At 47.5% G+C, this 19,007-nt stretch overlaps 1 protein-coding gene across 1 annotated transcript; it reads right to left on the bottom strand.

Annotated features, from left to right (window-relative positions):
• Positions 1–10,486: 10,486 nt before the first annotated feature.
• LOC123124761 (uncharacterized) lies at positions 10,487–11,773 on the bottom strand. Its single transcript, XM_044545321.1, has 2 exons — positions 11,349–11,773; positions 10,487–11,255 (listed from the first exon to the last, which is right to left on the bottom strand). Exons 1-2 carry the CDS (start codon positions 11,683–11,685, stop codon positions 10,696–10,698), a joined length of 897 nt encoding a protein of 298 aa, XP_044401256.1. The 5' UTR covers positions 11,686–11,773; the 3' UTR covers positions 10,487–10,695.
• Positions 11,774–19,007: the final 7,234 nt, after the last annotated feature.

Genomic DNA, 19,007 nt, shown 5'->3' with positions numbered 1-19,007 from the left:
TCTTTTCCCTCCTTGTTTGTGCTTTGGGGCTCCTGAGCGGTACTACCGTGTCGGCAGAGCGGTACTACCGCTTATAAGCGGTACTACCGCCTGGCCGACACGGTACTACCGTGGAGTGGTTCAATGGGCGCTTCGTGCTCCAGATCTGCACCAGGGTGGTACTACCGTGCCTTGCGCAGTACTACCGCTTGGGGATGGGCGTTGGGGTATGTATCGGGCAGGGGGAGTGTCTACTCCCCCATACCCGTTCAGTTTGCCCCATCCCCTCATCCTCTCCTCTCTCAGGCGACTCCCCAAGCACCGGAGGCTCGCCGCCGGGCCACTGGATTCAGGCCGGCTCCCTCGTTTCTGCCCGGTGGGATCATTCCCCACCCTCTCCTCGTGCCATGGATGCCAGTATTGCCCCTGTTCTTCTCTCCCTTGGTTCTCCTTCTTGAATCTAGGTTTTGGGGCTATACTCATTGCATCCCTCGATTTAGTTGTTGAATTGAGGCTTAGGAAGGACTTGGGAGACTGCTAGACTAGGGTGTTTGTCGATTAGGTGTAGAAATATGATCTTTTGCATCTCCGGTAGTACCGGATCTTGCCGCGGTAGGTGTCAGCCCGCTGACAACCGCTCCTGCGGTACTACTGCTGTACCCTAGCGGTACTACCGCTCTGGTGCACGGTACTACCGCCCTGTTTCTATACCTAATCCTATTGTTGGTCTTCGTCTTTCCCTGGCTTATGCTCTTTTGCTTTTGTGGTCTTTGTGTGCGTGTGCTTTCAGGTGGTAGTAGCTCTGGGCATCAGGCTCGCCACAAGAATCCAGACCGTGCAATAGGTTCCAAGCGCTATCGCTCGTCAGATGTTCCAGAGTCTGCTGGTGGTGGTGGTGAGGGTGTCTCTTCTGAGCCGCCAAAGCGCAAGGCCAAGGTACCAACATTGAAGACCTCCGCTTTGCGCAAGCCTGCCAATCGGATGTCTCGAATGGAGTTCTGTAACAAGACGAAGCTCAATCCCTACCATGCAGACCAGGAGCCTGCTCTTCTACGCCGTCCATTCTGGAACAGGTTTCAGCAGTCTAGCTATCACGATGTCTTGAAGAAGAAGAAGAAGAACTTGTTTGTGAAGGTCAAGTCTGTCGATCTCTCACACATGGAGAAGGACTTGCAATACTTTGGGCATGCTCTGCAGAGGTGTGAGGAGTTGGATATCAAGAGGATCATTTCATTCAACAAGGACTTTGATGCCGAGCTCGTGGCCCAGTTCTTTGCCACCGTTCACTTTGGGCATGATCTGGCTCGCACTCTGACTTGGATGACCAATGGTTGTCTTCTGTCCGCCCCATGGAAGGACTTCATGGTCAGCTTATCGTACAATGATGAGGGTGCCCAGACCCCACTTGGGTTCGCCCTCATAAGGAGATTGCTGCTACTCATAAGGAGAAGCTTTGGCCCTTTTCTACCAGGAAGGTGTCAGAGACTGGGAAGGTTACTTATGAGCTCTGGCCCTTCCTTGACATCATGCATCGGATCTTCCGGAACTCCCTGTTCCCTCGGATTGGCAACTTGGATCAGGTGCACTCTTACCTTGTTGACATGCTTCTGTTCTGTCAAGAACATCAGGGCTCTCAGCAGGTGCTGGATGTGTCACATGTGATGTGGTCTGAGCTTCACTCTGCTGTCATGGAGCGCAAGTGCATCATCTATGGGCCCTATCTTATGCATCTTATCAAGGACACTTGGGCAGCCAAGTTTCCAGATGAGGAGCTTGTCACAGACAACATGTTGTCTCATGACACTATCGAGCTGCGTCAGAAGGAGAAGTGGAGTTCGTCTACTCCGGCACCTCCAGTGCAGGAGACTGTCCTATCTGATGACGATGAGGAGGATGATGATGGGCCGGAGTATGTGCCCCCATCTGAGGAGCCCTCTTGGGCGAAGAAACTCAAGGAGAAGATGAAGCGTTTGTTCTGCTTTCAGGCCAAGGGCCAGTACAAGGCTCACAAGGAGGCCAAGATGGCTCGTCGCCGTGACAAGGCTATTATGAGACAGGTTGGCCTTGAGGCTCCAGATGGCTCTGAGGAGAGGAACACTGATGAGGAGTCCTGGATCAGAGTGCATTGCCCGTGGTCTGACACTGAGGAGGACACCGGAGTTCATACTTCTCCCCGTGCTGCAGAGGTTTCTGAGGAGGAGGAGGAGCATGACTGGTGATGCCATGGAGACCTACTACCATCGTGTGTCGTGTCGTCCCTTTTGGTGTCTTGCTGCCAAAGGGGGAGAGTTAGGGATTTGCTTTAGGTCTTGTGTTGGCGTGTTCGTGTTCGTTTGTGTCTCGTGTCTCGTGTTCGTTGTGCTCGTTCGTTTTCATTCGCTTTATTTCAGCTTTGAGCAAGACCATATGGTGTAAGACATATGTGAACTACCCTATCCTATCTACTTTAGTATCAAGTACCCTATTATATTGTGAGTTGCTTCATTTTACGCATTCATATTATTGCTCTCATGCTCGTCCTTGCTTTGTTGTACTTGTTGTTATTCTTATATGCAAGGATGTTGCCTGCCTACAAAATATAGGGGGAGTTTGATCCTAAAGATGTGCACATAGCCTTTCATGCTAATTCCTTCGTGCACACCTCTAGGGGGAGCCCGTCTGTATTTTGTTAGAAGGGGGTTTGCTTATTTTCAGTTACTATTTTGTGCAAATCCCGTGTTGTCATCAATCCACCAAAAAGGGGGAGATTGTAAGGGCATATTTATCCCTTAAGTAGTTTTGGTGCTTGATGACAATACATTTGCGGACTAATCGTGTGCGCTAAGTGTTTCAAGTGATCTAAGATAAGGGCACGTTGCGATTGTTACCCCTCGAGGACTTCACTTTAGACGGATTATTTTCCTTCATTTCTTTTCGGTGGAATTGAGTCGTAGGGATAACCGTACTATCAAGAGGGGATCTGTTTCGGAAGAGTATAGGTGGAATCATCACGTACACATCCTCCTTTCTCCCACGCCTTCTTCCTTCTTGTTGGAGTTTCTGTGTTGTGCAAAACAAGGGGTGCCGCGGCTAGGGCGGTAGTACCGCGGCTAGGGCGGTAGTACCGCCTGTAGGCGGTAGTACCGCTTGTTACTACCGCTCCTGCTGTGGTCTCGACTTTTTTGTGTCGGGTTTTCGTATAGGACCACGCAGGGGGCGGTAGTAGGGACGGCAGTAGGGCGCGGTAGTACCGCCCTGAGGGCGGTAGTACCGCTCCTACTTCCGCTCCACTGCCGCTTGGCTCGCTGCCCTCCCCTGTTTTTCCAGTGGCTGTAGGAAGCGGCAGTACCGCCTATAGGCGGTAGTACCGCCCTAGTGCATGTACTTCTTCCTCCTCAGTCCTGTTTGCCTGTCTGCCTGCTTGCCAGAGCGGTAGTGCCGTTGTGGCAGTGGTACTACCACTCCAGCAACGGTAGTACCGCCCAGATGCGGGTTGCGGGCTGCATAACGGTTGGATATGTCCCCCCCACTATATAAAGGGGTCTTCTTCCCCAAGAAGACTCACCTCTTCCATCCCCAAACTCTATTGTTGCTCCAAGCTCCATTTTCGCCCGATCTCTCTCCCTAGCCAATCAAACTTGTTGATTTTCTAGGGATTGGTTGAGAAGACCCGGATCTACACTTCCACCAAGAGAAATTTGATTCCCCCCACTGACCCCTTTGCGGATCTTGTTACTCTTGGGTGTTTGAGCACCCTAGACGGTTGAGGTCACCTCGGAGCCATAGTCCATTGTGGTGAAGCTCCGTGGTGTCGTTGGGAGCCTCCAATTAAGTTGTGGAGATTGCCCCAACCTTGTTTGTAAAGGTTCGGTCGCCGCCTCCAAGGGCACCAGTAGTGGAATCACGGCATCTCGCATTGTGTGAGGGCGTGAGGAGAATACGGTGGCCCTAGTGGCTTCTTGGGGAGCATTGTGCCTCCACACCGCTCCAACGGAGACGTACTTCCCCTCAAAGGGAAGGAACTTCGGTAACACATCCTTGTCTTCACCGGCTCCACTCTTGGTTATTCCGTACCTTTACTTGTGCAAGCTTATATTGTGTTGCATCTCTTGCTTGCTTGTGTGCTTGTTGTTGTTGCATCATATAGGTTGCTGACCTAGTTACATATCTAGACAACCTGCTTTGATGCAAAGTTTAATTTGAGAAAGAAAAGGCTAAAAAATTGTTAGTTGCCTATTCACCCCCCCCCCCCTCTCTAGTCAACTATATCGATCCTTTCAAAAACCAATATAAATAAAGAATGAGTTCATTACAGTATCTTAAAGTGGTGATTTGTTTTCTTATACTAACGGAGCTCATGAGATCTTGTGTTGAGTTTTGTGTTGTGGAGTTTTCAAGTTTTGGGTAAAGATTTGATGGATTTTGGAACAAGGAGTGGCAAGAGCCTAAACTTGGGGATGCCCAAGGCACCCCAAGGTAAAATTCAAGGACAACCAAAAGCCTAAGCTTGGGGATGCCCCGGAAGGCATCCCTTCTTTCGTCTTCGTCTATCGGTAACTTTACTTGAGGCTATATTTTTATTCACCACATGATATGTGTTTTGCTTGGAGCGTCTTGTATGATTTGAGTCTTTGTTTCTTAGTTTACCACAATCATCCTTGCTTTATGTCCTTTTGGAGAGACACACATGAATTGGAATTTATTAGAATACTCTATGTGCTTCACTTATATATTTTGAGCTAGATAATTTTACTCTAGTGCTTCACTTATATCTTTTAGAGCACGGTGGTGGTTTTATTTTATAGAAATTATTGATCTCTCATGCTTCACTTATATCATTTTGAGAGTCCTTTAGAATAGCATGGTAATTTGCTTTGGCTATAAAATTAGTCCTAATATGATAGGCATCCAAAGATGGGTATAATAAATACTTTCGTAAAAAGTGCATTGAATACTATGAGAAGTTTGATACTTGATGATTGTTTTGAGATATGAAGATGGTAATATTAGAGTCGTGCTAGTTGAGTAGTTGTGAATCTGAGAAATACTTGTGTTGAAGTTTGCAAGTCCCGTAGCATCCACGTATGGTAACCGTTGTGTGACAAATTTGAAACATGAGGTGTTCTTTGATTGTCATCCTTATGAGTGGCGGTCGGGGACGAGCGATGGTCTTTTCCTACCAATCTATCTCCCTAGGAGCATGAGCGTAATGCTTGGTTTTTGATGACTTGTAGATTTTTGCAATAAGTATGTGAGTTCTTTATGACTAATGTTGAGTCCATGAATTATATGCACTCTCACCTTTCCATCATTGCTAGCCTCTTCGGTACAGTGCATTGCCCTTTCTCACCTTGAGAGTTGGTGCAAACTTCGCCGGCGCATCCAAACCCCGTGATACGATACACTCTATCACACATAAACCTCCTTATATCTTCATCAAAACAGCCACCATACCTACCTATTATGGCATTTCCATAGCCATTCCGAGATATATTGCCATGCAACTTTCCACCGTTTCATTTATTATGACACGCTTCATCATTGTCATATTGCCTTGCATGATCATGTAGTTGACATCGTATTTGTGGCAAAGCCACCATGCATAATTGATTATACATGTCACTCTTGATTCATTGCCCATCCCGGTACACCGCCAGAGGCACTCATATAGAGTCATATTTTGTTCTAGTATCGAGTTGTAAATAAATAGAAGTGTGATGATCATCATTAATAGAGCATTTTCCAAAAAAAGAAAGAGAAAGGCCATATAAAGAAAAAGGGGCCCAAAAAAAGAGAAAATAAATAAAAGGGACAATGCTACTATCCTTTTTCCGCACTTGTGCTTCAAAGTAGCACCATGATCTTTATGATAGAGAATCTCTTATTTTGTCACTTCCATATACTAGTGGGAATTTTTCATTATAGAACTTGGCTTGTATATTCCAACAATGGGCTTCCTCAAATGCCCTAGGTCTTCATGAGAAAGCAAGTTGGATGCACACCCACTTAGTTTCTTTTGTTGAGCTTTCATACATTTATAGCTCTAGTGCATCCGTTGCTTGGCAATCCCTGCTCCTTGCATTGACATCAATTGTTGGGCATCTCCCTAGCCTGTTGATTAGCCGCGTCAATGTGAGACTTTCTTATTTTTTGTCTTCTCCACACAACCCCCATCATTATACTCTATTCCACCCATAGTGCTATGTCCATGGCTCACGCTCATGTATTGCGTGAAAGTTGAAAAAAGTTTGAGATTACTAAAGTATGAAACAATTGCTTGGCTTGTCATCGGGGTTGTGCATGATGAGAGCATTCTTGTGTGACGAAAATGAAGCATAGGCAAACTATATGATTTTGTAGGGATAAGCTTTCTTTGGCCATGTTATTTTGAGAAGACATAATTGCTTACTTAGTATGCTTGAAGTATTATTATTTTTATGTCAATATTAAACTTTTGTCTTGAATCTTTCGGATCTGAACATTCATGCCACAATAAAGAGAATTACTTAGAAAATTATGTTAGGTAGCATTCCACATCAAAAATTCTGTTTTTATCATTTACGTACTCGAGGACGAGCAGGAATTAAGCTTGGGGATGCTTGATACGTCTCCAACGTATCTCGGCCCAGGGGACTCCGGCGGTGGCTGTGCCGCCACGGCTGCAGAGGCAGCGTGGGGGCGGCCTTGGTGGCTGGTGGCGACAGATCTCGGGCATCCGGCCCAGATCCGGTTTCCCGGGTGGTGTGGGCTCGGGCGCCGGCTGGCGGCCCTGGGCGGTGGTGGTTGTGCGCCTGGGTTGCTCCCTTCTCCAGCGTGGTTGAGGATGGTTGGTGGTGGTGGCGTGGTGTCGGCGATGCTCAAAGTTGGCTCTGTCCGACGGTCGGCACGCCCGGCGGTGGGATTTTGGTAGGCTACGACCTGCTGTGGATCCCGGATGCCAGAGCGGCGGCTCTGGGCGGTGGTCCGACGGGTCTACCTCATGCGATGAGGACGGCCGGTCGTGGTCATCGTTGGTGGAGGGGAGGCCGGCGGCGTCCGGTGTCACCTCTCTACAACGTTGATGGGTGTGTCTCGCCTTCCTGTAGCGGTGAACTCACCCGGCAACCTGCTCCCTGAGCATGGCTCTGGTGGTTTGGATTTTGTTCATGGACGGGGCGAAATCTCCGCACGGCTTGCCGATGCTGGCAGCGACGACACCTATGAGTGCCCTTTCCTTCTTGGGGGCACTGCCATGGTCCTGATCATGTCTTGGGTGAAACCCTTGTTCCGGCCCTCCGGAACAGGCAGCGGCGGCGTCACGGCGTCGTTACCTTCATGAAGGCGCCGCCTTGGCTGCTCGCGGAGTCCTCGGAGCTAGAGTTTGGAGCGTCTCGCTTTTGGTGTGGGTTGCCCCTCGGGACATGGGCCTCCAGGGCGCTATGTATGCCATCGCGGCGCATCCTGCACATCTTCTTCTTCAGACCCAACTAGGTCCTGCCATCCACCTGCCGGCCCTTCTAGGCAATATGTGGTGGGAGGTGCGTTGATCTAGTTAGTTCTGTAGTCGTCGGTGTGGCTTGGATGTTGCTTGCAACGGTAGTGATGCGGCCTGTTTGCTCGGTGCCCGTCTTCTTTGCTTTCTTGGCTAGGGATAGGGCAAGGCAAGTACTCTCATTCTCATTTGTAGTAGGTGTGGTTCTAATCCCAGGGATTAGCGTGGTGTGTTTTGCCTTTTGGCATTGTACTCAAACCATGGATGGGTCTCTTCACCCTTTCTTCTATCAATATATGATACGCACGCTTGTGCGTATTCGAGAAAAAAAACTTAGAAAACAATAAAAACATGTTTACAATGATTATCTTTTAGCTTTATCTTAAATAAATAGGGCAACATATCCTATGCATCTGAGGACTTCGTCCATCCTCTAAGCCTTCCGATCTACTCCCTCCGTTCCCAAATATAAGTCTTTCCGTTCCCAAATATAAGTCTTTCTAGAGATCCCAACAAGTGACTACATACGGAGCAAAATGAGTAACTCTACACTCTAAAATATGTCTATATACATTCGTATGTTATAGACCATTTGAAATGTATAAATAGATACATCCGTATCTAGACAAATCTAAGACAAGAATTTTGGAACGGAGGGAGTATTTAGGAATGGAGGGAGTATTTAGGAACGGGGGGAGTAGATCATGCGAGCAGCATAGCGGGCTATGCGACGGCAACCACACAACACGGCGGCTCGGCAGGCGTTAATCCTAAAAATGTGGTGACTCATGTTGTGCTAAGAGATCATCTCTTATTACATGTCTTTTTTTAGGGAAGACAAGCTTTTTCTTGTGATTTCTCTCTCTTCCATCTTAATATTTATCCTACGTGTCACTCTTAAGATAGCATCTTTGTACATACTGGTTAACCAAATTTTTGGTTACCTTTTTTAGTCGATCTTCCTTTTCTTTTACTAACCGAATTTTAAAAATAACTGAATGGTAGAAACCGAATTTTAGGGTCATACCGAACGCCCACCTTGACCTTGGCCCAACTAGGCGACATCATCGCTCCTGTTGGGCTAGCCCAACTGTTTAGGGATTTGAAAAAAGTTCATCGATTTTGAAAAGAAAATCACAGATTTGAAAATTTTCACAGAGTTTTAGAAAAGTTTGCTTAAAAAAGTTCGAGAAAGTGAAAAAAATTCACAAATTTGAGAAAAAGTTCAAGTATTTGAAAACGCATAAAAAAGCAAAATGAACAAAAAAACAGAACAAAACCCAGTTAAAAAAACAAAAAAAGCCCAGAAAACCAGTGGAAAACCGGCTCATTTCTCGCTGAGTAGGTCGCGCCCTACTACGTTAACACGAATGTGACGCGAGCCCGACTGGCTAGCGGTGCTGCCCATCATCTAGAGACTAGGGATCGATTCCTCTGTGCTCCCCCTTTTCTTCCCTTTCTCTTTCAATTGTGCACGCTATAATGGGTCGGCCAATTACTATAGCCGATTAAGGCGAAGCGCTTCTCTCATATCGACGGGCGACGTATTTTTAAGAAAGATCATCCTACCCTTTATTACGAAGGGATATGAAGAGATCTTCACTGTTGATGCATCGACGACATCTGAAAAACAGAACATGTGTTGGGTTCGTGGTTCGTGGATGGCTGGTATGATTTTTTTCTTCGGCGTCTTAGTCGTGGTGGGGTGCCAGATCTGGAGTTCGATGGCGCGTTAGGGGCTTCACTTTTGGTGAGCGACCTTGGAGGTCCGCAAAGCTACATATCAACGATGGAGCCACATCGAGCTCGAGTGAGGAGGTGATCCGTCGTTTTTTTCTTAGGTGGCTGTTGTGGTAGTGCCAGAGACAGATGACGGTAGTTGGTGTCAAGCTTAGAGATATTCTGTTATCTTTTTAGTTTTATTATATCGGTCCTTGCATGATTTATACTTTGATCTTTGTGACATAAATGAGACACATATTATCATAAAAAAAGATACAAGTCAATGTTTTATGAGGTGAGTGCTTTTAGCGAAGGGGCTGCAGGGCGACTCCGGACCCTCTCGTTGGCCAACGACAATGGACAGCATGCGGTTGGTCATGTTTGACGACGGTGGCAAGACAACCAGTGTGGATCGGATTTGGGGCCAACAACGAAGGAGAACGATATATATTACATTTGTTGTTCCATGAAAATGCATACAAGTATAATAAATTCATATCTTGATGAGTAAAATGCATCATAAATTTTAAAAATATTAGAGGTGTGTCAATTTAGTCCTATAACTTTGAAACTGCAGTTTTGAGTCCTAAAAACTATTAGAGGTGTGTCAGTTTAGTCCTATAACTTTAAAACTGCAGTTTTTGGTCCCAAACTATGTAAGTTTGTTCATCTCATGTCCTAAGCTTGCATGACCAGCATCTATGGTGCATTTTTTCAATGAGGCCTTTATATGTGTTTACTTCCCCAAAAATGGTCCATACACTTCCACGTCGCAGTGTGTTGCAACCTACACGCCGCCATGAGCTGTAGTGCGGCCCCGCTGAGAGGTTTGGCACAGTCGTCTGGGAGACCCGAGCCATTCAACATGGAGGACAACATCCCTCTACCTCGGCGGGCTGCCATGGAGAACCTGAGCCAATCAGGATGCATGACGTCATCCCAAATCTTTCTCTCATGACATTGTCGTTGCCCCGACATCCTTGTCGCACAACTGGTCGTGCATGTTGTTGTTTGGGCACGAGCATGGCCACAGGTGCGGAATTGTCGCAGCTGCAAGACGACGCGAAGGAGTGCGCGAAAACCGCGAAGTTTTAAAGTTATATGACTAAACTGACACACCTCCAATAGTTTTAGGACCTAAAACTACAGTCAAAGTTATAGGACTAAAATGACACACCTCCAATAGTTTTAAAACCCAAAACTGCAGTTTTAAAGTAATAGGACTAAACTGACACACAACAAATAATTTTAGGACTTATGATGTATTTTACTCTATAATCTTGATTATGCATATTAAGATGCACAGAGCTGCCATAAAAAACAAGCACACGGAGAGAAGGCAAAATACGACCCCTTTAAAAGGTTGATGGATGTTGGATACTTGCTTTAATAAAGAAATTAAAATGGTTGTGTATGATACAGAGGCCGGAGACTTGACCTCTTTTTTGAAAAGAGAAATGGAATAGGTTGGCCTAAAGACCTGCCTCACGTCAAGGACCAAAGTCTGAATTGAATCTCGAATAGATGGTTGTGCTGAATAGGCCTCAAATCGAAGCCGAAGGCAATAAAAACTGAGGTACAAGAGAATCTCGAAGGCTGGGTCCAGGATTGTGCATAGCAGTTGTTCCTCGTTTCATATCATACACGTACAACGCCTTGTCATCGGACATCAAAAAGTATATGCAGTCCCCTTTTCTTAGACCGAGCTGGCGTGCATGGAACGATGCTCCGTAACCGCGGCAACTATCGTAGAAAATCACCATGTCGCCGAGCGTGTCCACCTTCAGCCAAGCTCCATTGGAGACATCCAACTTGTGCACAACAATTCGCGCGATATGCCGGACAGATATCCCGTGGTAACAAAAGCTTAGAACAAACAGCTCTCCGCGGCACTCTAAGATGCCGCAATCAAACATGGTATACCCGACTGGGGAAGGATCTTCCAGCTTGCCGCGTGTGCTGAACTTTGGGTATGGTGAGAACTCCAGTGCGACAATCTGACGTTTAAAGGGGTCGTATGCGTAGAACTTGCCACCAAGCGTGGTAAGACCTTCATTGAAGCTTTTCCCATGCTCGTGCTCGTGCTTGAACCATTGGTTTCCTCCTGCATGGCAGTAGTAGATGAGTGCGTGTGCGAGGTCTGCTACGAGCACGACGCAATCGGGATCCGTCGGCTTGAGCGAGAGAAGGCACCTACTGCTTTGTGCGGCTTGGAGAAGATTCTCTTGATCTAGAGGTAAGCTGATTCTCTCGAGGGTTGATGGGTTCCAGAGGAAAGACTTGTGCGATTCCAGATGCAGCATCAGTGCCCATCCTTGTGGTGTTAGCCAGTAACGATGGCCTCCGAAACCATCGGCTCTCCTGCCCAGCAACTGCCTCTTAGGGATGCTATACAGGAATATGGTGTCGTCGTCGCTTGCCTCGCCGTCATGTTGGTCGTCGAACAGCAGCAGCGGAGCGAGGCCTGGATCCAGCGGAAACGGTGACACGCCGGTCAGCCCCTTCAAGTTCTCCGCCTCGCAGCGCGTATCCATCTCGCCGTCCGTCGTCACGTCGTGTCCCTGCAAAGTTTTCTTAATTTCCTGCGCCCAATCTATGCGAGATCCGTACCTTTCCCTTCTATTTTATGTATGTAAAAAAAAGTTTGTGTTGCCGTTTGCCGTTGCCCACGCGGACGCGGACGCGAGGTTTAGGTTCCGGGTCGGACCGGGATTGTACGTACGTACGTGTCATCTGCTGCTTCCTACTCGGGATGGAATTCTTCTTGAACTCCAAGAGAGAAATTTTAGCATAAAGCTCGATCGAGATCCAGCCGCACGTACGCGTTATTTATTTATTTTTGAAACGAGACACGTACGCGTTATTACCACCTCGGTGCACGGACTCGCGTTGTGCGGTTAGAGGAGAGACGTCGCGATGTCGCAGGAACAAGATTGGTCGTCTCTCCCGGTGGACCTGCTTATCCTGATCCTCAACCGTCTCCGGTGGTCAAGCCACCCGAGTTTCGCCTTGGTGTGCCGACAATGGCGCTCCGCCGTGTCGCCCTTCTACCCGGCGTGGATCACCCCGCTCCTGCTAAACACCACCGACGTTGGAACCACCAACATCCGCTACTACAGTCCCTACTTCCAGAAAAACTTCGAGATTGACGACACGCTAGAGGCGCCTGGCGCCAAGATCTGTTGCGCCAGCGGAAGGTACGTGACACTATGCATGCCAAAGCAGATACTCAATGTTGACCTTTTGAGCTACGACAACGACTATCTGCCACTGATATCTCAGTTCCGGTTTGAGCATATCGTCTACGACGGTATGCGCAAGATGGTTGGCATTGACACGGTTTGCCTGCAAGAGATTGGTTGTTGCATGCAAAACAGCGACGAGGTGTGGGAACGTTGGGCATACTGCTACCCTGACAGGACAAAGTTTACGGCGTCACCAGTGTCCAACCCTGTGTTCCACCGCAGCTTCATCTATCTACTACTCGAAGACGGAAGATTAGCCGTATGCGACGAGTGCAAACACGAAGAAGGATTTGAAATTCTTGACAAGCCCCAAAGTTTCGGGTTTGTATACGAAGACAGCTACTTGGTTGAGTCCGACCAGGTTGAGCTGATGGTCGTCCTCATCGGCCGACGCGGGTCGCCTGTCAACATTTTCAAGCTCAATGAACACACGATGGAGTGGGAGAAAATGGAGAGCCTAGATGGCAGGGCTTTGTTTACAGGTACACTCACGACTGTAATGAAGAAGACTGCCATTAAGTCCATGCAAAATAAGGTCTTCCTCCCAAGACTCTACGATTGGCCTGACATCGTTTATGCTGACTTTGTTCTGCGCGACGGTGAATTTGCCTTCGTAGAGTCACGGCGTGTTGATAACAAAATGAAGGTTGGCAATGGCGCATATAGCACAAACATGTGGTCTTACGAATTGGGACAACGCGAAAATCCAAGGGACTTTTGGGAGACAGAGAGAATGGATTACAGTATTTGGGTCGATTTTAGCAATAGTTAAACATTTCTCACTAAACATTCTGCATTATACTACTAGAGATGCTTAGCGCAACATTGTTGCATAAAGTCAGATGAGAATTACTATTCTACACTACAAAGTATACATACTATGTATCTCTTGACAGAATTAGCAAAATACTTGCATCAAAAAGAGACAGCACTAGCGGCCAGTCATGTGGCGTGGAACTAAATAGGCACGCCTCCGTACCGCCCGATCATCATGCCCATGCGAGCATTGTAACTTGCAACATTTATTTACAATGCAATATCATCGTGAAGTTTTTCCTCACGGTCAATCAAGAAACATGTGAAGACTTGCATCATTAGAAAGTTCAAACCCATCTATGGATGTATGTAACCATTGGGAGGAACGAACATAAGCAACAACTTGAAAACAGCTTTGCAATGCAACATTTGTGGTAGACACCGAAAATCATTGCATATATAGTACATTTTCTTTTTCAAGAACAAACGACTGTTGTTTGTCATTTTCATTACAGAAAAGTATACTTTTCATCCTTCAACTCTTGGCCAAGTCTAGATTTGGACCCCCAATTTTGACACCAGACAACTTGCACCCCCAACAATTGAAACCGGACATCGTTTGTCCCTAGTCTCGGTTTTGACCGGTTTTGGTGCTGACTCCCCCAGTTTTGACCCATGCTGACTCAAGTTCGCATAAACAAATTCAAATCCATGAGCTTTTTTGAAATTCACGTACATTTTTTATATCCGTTTATTTTCCCCAAATACGCGTCCTTTATTTAGAACCGCTTAATTTTTTTTGGATCCGTGAACTTTTTTGAAATTCACATACTATTTTCAAGTTTGTGTAATTGCTTCAAATCTGCTTACTGTTTCAAATCCCAGAACTCCTTTAAAATTTGTGAATTATTTATAATCCGCGTACTTTTCCAAGTTTGCCTAATTTTTTTCAAATTCCTGCAATGTTTGACTAATCACGTACATTTATAATTTTTATAATTCATGTATTGTCCACGTTTCATGTACTGTTCACGTAATTATTGCATAATTTTTATAATTTACGTACTTCTTTTACAAAACTGCGTACATTTTTCAAGTTCACGTTTCTTTTAAATCTGTGTACTTTTTTTCGAGTTTGCGTACTTATTTTCTAAATTGATGTTTTTTCCCAAAAAAATACGCAAATTTGTAAAACTATGTGAATTGGAACCATTACGCGAACATGAAAAAGGTACGTGTGTAACACCCCGAGAATCATGCTACAGTAACTCTCTGTGATTAAGCTAATCATGTTGCTAAACAGGGCTTGATCACATTGGAATCACATTTCTTTTCAAACTCCTAATTCAAACTTCAATTTAATTTAAAGTGGAAAATAAAAGTTTTCAAAAATTTAAACAAAAATGTTCGGTGGGTGCCAAATAATACACTGGTAATTATTGTGGAGAAAACTCCTTTTTAGAAAATGCCTAAGTATTTTAAAATGGATTAAAAGGTGAAAGAAAATAAATAAAAGAAAATGCAAAACAGAACAGGCAAAGAAAAAAGAAAAAAAAGGAGGGGGCCCTCCCCCCCACTGGACCCCTGGCCCGACTGGGCCGACCCCCGGCCCAGCCCACCTCTCCCACTCGCCCCCTTCCCTGTTCCCCCGACCGGGGTCGGAACAGGGGCAGTCCCCGCCGCACCCCCTCGCCGGCGACGGGGAGGATAAGGACGCCAGCTCCCCCCGCCTCCTCGGGCCTCTCTCCCACTCGCCAACCCGCTCACCTCTCGGCCCCTGCGCCTCTCTCTTTCCCCCCCAGATCCGCGCCGCTCTCTCCTTCCCCACGCCCGACGCGGTCGCCGCCGTTCCCGTCATTCACACGGCCACCGTGCCCACCTCGCCGCCCCACGTTGTCTCCAAGGACCGCCGTCGCCCGCTGCTTCGTCTGGTGCAGCCCGTTGGAGACCGGAGCCCCTACAACGAGCACACCGAGCTCGTCTTCAACTTTGGACACCGGCGACCCCCTTCTTCCCCGGCGCCGACCTGCTGCTCCTAAGCCTCTCACCGGCCTCCGTGTGCCGTGCGGTGAGCCTCTCCCCCCTCCTCCCCTGTCTTTTCTCTCTCGCGCGCCCCCTAGCTGCTTCCCCACGCGCGCCCGAACGCCGCGCCGCGGAGCTCGCCGCCGGCGAGGCTCCGGTGACCTGTTGGTCACGGGCTCAAGCCCGTTGCACTCCCCACCTCGCGTAGATGCCCCCCAGCCCCTCCGCTTGCTCGATAGCCCGCCGTAGCCTCGTTTCCGTCGGGCACCCGTGCGCGCCGCCGCCTCCGCCGCTCGCCGGCGCCGATTCCGGCCAAGTCCGGCGAAGCCCCGGCCACCCCTGGATGCGGCGCTGCGAGCCCTTTCGAATGGGCCTAGCCCCGCTCCTCCCCGAGCCCCGTAGCGCGATTCCGGCCAACTCCGGCGAGGGGCCGCCGCTGTTTTGGTCGCCGGAGTTGCTCCGGCGCCGGCCGCCGACGTGGCCGGCCTGGGGCCACCCCAGGGCCACTGCCAGTGGGCCCCGTGGGTCCCAGTTGACTGGGTTGACCCAGTCAACTGCTGACTGGGCAGGCCCAGCCACTGACATGCGGGCCCCGCCGCAAAATTAAAAAAAAAGGAGAAAAAGAAAAATGTTTTATAAATAAAAATAATTAGATTAACTAATCACTCACTGACATATGGGGCCCACCCCTCTAATTAGACTGTTAGTTTAGTTTAAATTAATATTAGACTAACAGAGGCTGACATGTGGGTCCCACTGGACCCACCTGTCTGGTTTGACTGGTCAGCCGACCTGTTGACCTGCTGACGTCAGCATTGCCTCATGCTGACGTCATAATTCATTTTTGCTTAATTTAAATAATTCCAGAAATTCAAATAAACTTTGAAAATTCATATCTTTTAAACCGTAACTCGGATGAAAATGTTTTCTATATGAAAGTTGCTCAGAACGACGAGACGAATCCGAATACGCAGTCCGTTCGTCCACCACAACCCCCTAACCTATCGAACTAGCAACTTTCCCCCTCCGGTCCGTCTGTCCGAAAACGCGAAACATTGGGAATACCTCCCGGATGTTCCCCCCCTTCGCCGGTACCACCTACTGTCGCGTTAGGGCACACCTAGCACCGCTCATTGTCATGTCACGCATCGTCATGCTTATGTTTGCATTGTATTTACTGTTTCTTCCCCCCTCTTCTCTCCGGTAGACTACGAGACCGACACTGCTGCTGTCCAGTTCGACTACGGAGTTGACGACCCCTCCTACTTGCCAGAGCAACCAGGCAAGCCCCCCCTTGATCACCAGATATCGCCTACTCTTCTCTATTCTGCTTGCATTAGAGTAGTGTAGCATGTTACTGTTTTCCGATATCCTATCCTGATGCATAGCCTATCCTTGCTACTACTATTGTTACCTTTACCTGCAATCCTACATGCTTAGTATAGGATGCTAGATTTTCATCAGTGGCCCTACATTCTTGTCCGTCTGCTGTGCTATACTATCGGGCCGTGATCACCTGGGCGGTGATCACGGGTATATACTTATATACTTTATACATGACACATGTGATGACTAAAGTCGGGTCGGCTCGTAGGAGTACCCGCAAGTGGATCTTTGTGGCGGAGCGACAGGGCAGGTTGAGACCACCCAGGTGAGAGGTGGGCCTGGCCCTGGTCGGCGTTCGCGGTTACTTAACACGCTTAACGAGATCTTGGTATTTGATCTGAGTCTGGCCATTTGGTCTATACGCACTAGCCATCTACGCGGGAGTAGTTATGGGTATCCCGGCGTCGTGGTATCAGCCGAAGCCTTCTTGACGTCAGCGACTGAGTGGCGCGCGCCGGATTGGACTGGAACGCCACTAGGCTAGGTCTGCTTCCGGCCGCGTACGCAACGTGCAGGTGTGCATAGGGCGATGGGCCCAGACCCCTGCGCGCTTAGGATTAGACCGGCGTGCTGACCGCTCTGTTGTGCTTAGGTGGGGCTGCGACGCGTTGATCTTACGAGGCCGGGCATGACCCAGAAAAGTGTGTCCGGCCAAATGGGATCGAGCGTGTTGGGTTATGTGGTGCACCCCTGCAGGGAAGTTTATCTATTCGAATAGCCGTGTCCCTCGGTAAAAGGACGACCCGGAGTTGTACCTTGACCTTATGACAACTAGAATTGGATACTGAATAAAATACACCCTTCCAAGTGCCAGATACAACCCGGTGATCGCTCTCTAACAGGGCGACGAGGAGGGGATCGCCGGGTAGGATTATGCTATGCGATTCTACTTGGAGGACTTCAATCTACTCTCTTCCACCTGCTGCAAGATGGAGATGTCCAGAAGCGTAGTCTTCGACAGGACTAGCTATCCCCCTTTTATTCTGGCATTCTGCAGTTCAGTCCACTGATATGCCCCTTTACACAGATACCCATGCATATGTAGTATAGCTCCTTGCTTGCGAGTACTTTGGATGAGTACTCACGGTTGCTTCTCCCCCTCTTTTCCCCCTTTTCTTTTCTATCTGGTTGTCACAACCAGATGCTGGAGTCCAGGAGCCAGACGCCACCGTCGACGACGGCACCTTCGACACTGGAGGTGCCTACTACTACGTGCAGCCCGCTGACGATGACCAGGAGTAGTTAGGAGGATCCCAGGCAGGAGGCCTGCGCCTCGTTCGATCTGTATCCCAGTTTGTGCTAGCCTTCTTAAGGCAAACTTGTTTAACTTATGTTTGTACTCAGATATTGTTGCTTCCGCTGACTCGTCTGTGATCGAGCACTTGTATTCGAGCCCTCAAGGCCCCTGGCTTGTATTATGATGCTTGTATGACTTATTTATGTTGTAGAGTTGTGTTGTGATATCTTCCCGTGAGTCCCTGATCTTGATTGTACACATTTGCGTGCATGATTAGTGTACGGTCAAATCGGGGGCGTCACAACGTGGATTTGAAAACGTACATGAATTTGACTCAGCATGGGCAAAAATGGGGTGAGTCGGCACCAAAATCGAGTCCAGGGACGAAAGTTGTTCGGTTTCGGTAGTTGGGGGTGTAAGTTGTCCGGTTTTGAAGTTGAAGGATCAAATCTAGACTACGCCAAGAGTTGAGGGACGGAAAGTATACTTTACTCTTTTCATTAACTAGCAAATATGCCCGTGCGTTGCAACGGGAGAAAAAAAATCGCCTCTCATACACACACTCGACGACACCAAAAAATTACTTGAAATCTTTCACGGTGCCATACGAGAAACAACATGATAAGTGGTGTTGTGCACAAACATAAAAGTGGGACGATTTTTTAAGTGTACTGAAGTTGTGTCTAGTTTATTAGACAACACAGATATCTATCTAGTTGCCGGTATCAATTCACGTCTTTTATGCGTTCCTCGTCGGTCATACCCAACAAATAATCCATTAGACTGAAAATAGCAAAGTACACTTTAGTACTCAATGATAACATGTGCATAAGAGCATTATTTCTTTCCCGCAAAAAAAGAGCATTATTTCTGGCTTGTTGATATATGTGTTTGCAAGTGTAACCCAAGTCAAGACTTAATTTGGTTGCAAACATATTAGATTTCTCCATCGAAAACAATCAATCTGCAAGGACATGCATAACGAATAGACATTTTCAAAATACCTCATATTAAGATAAGTATTAATTAAGGGTGCAGCATAAACATAATTTTCGACATGATTAACATGAAAGTTAATATCATATTTGGAATCTACACATTTTTTGAGCTATTCCCATATATAACATTCTAAATTTGGTGTTAGGGTTTGAAAGATATGAATATTTTGAAAAGTGTTTGAATCTGCCAAAAAAAGAAAGGTTAAAAAGAA

The sequence above is a fragment of the Triticum aestivum genome, chromosome 5D (assembly GCF_018294505.1).
Source record: "Triticum aestivum cultivar Chinese Spring chromosome 5D, IWGSC CS RefSeq v2.1, whole genome shotgun sequence".
Lineage (NCBI taxonomy): Eukaryota > Viridiplantae > Streptophyta > Magnoliopsida > Poales > Poaceae > Triticum > Triticum aestivum.
The sequence above is the reverse complement of the archived record's forward strand: the minus strand, read 5'-3'. Positions and strand labels throughout refer to the sequence as shown.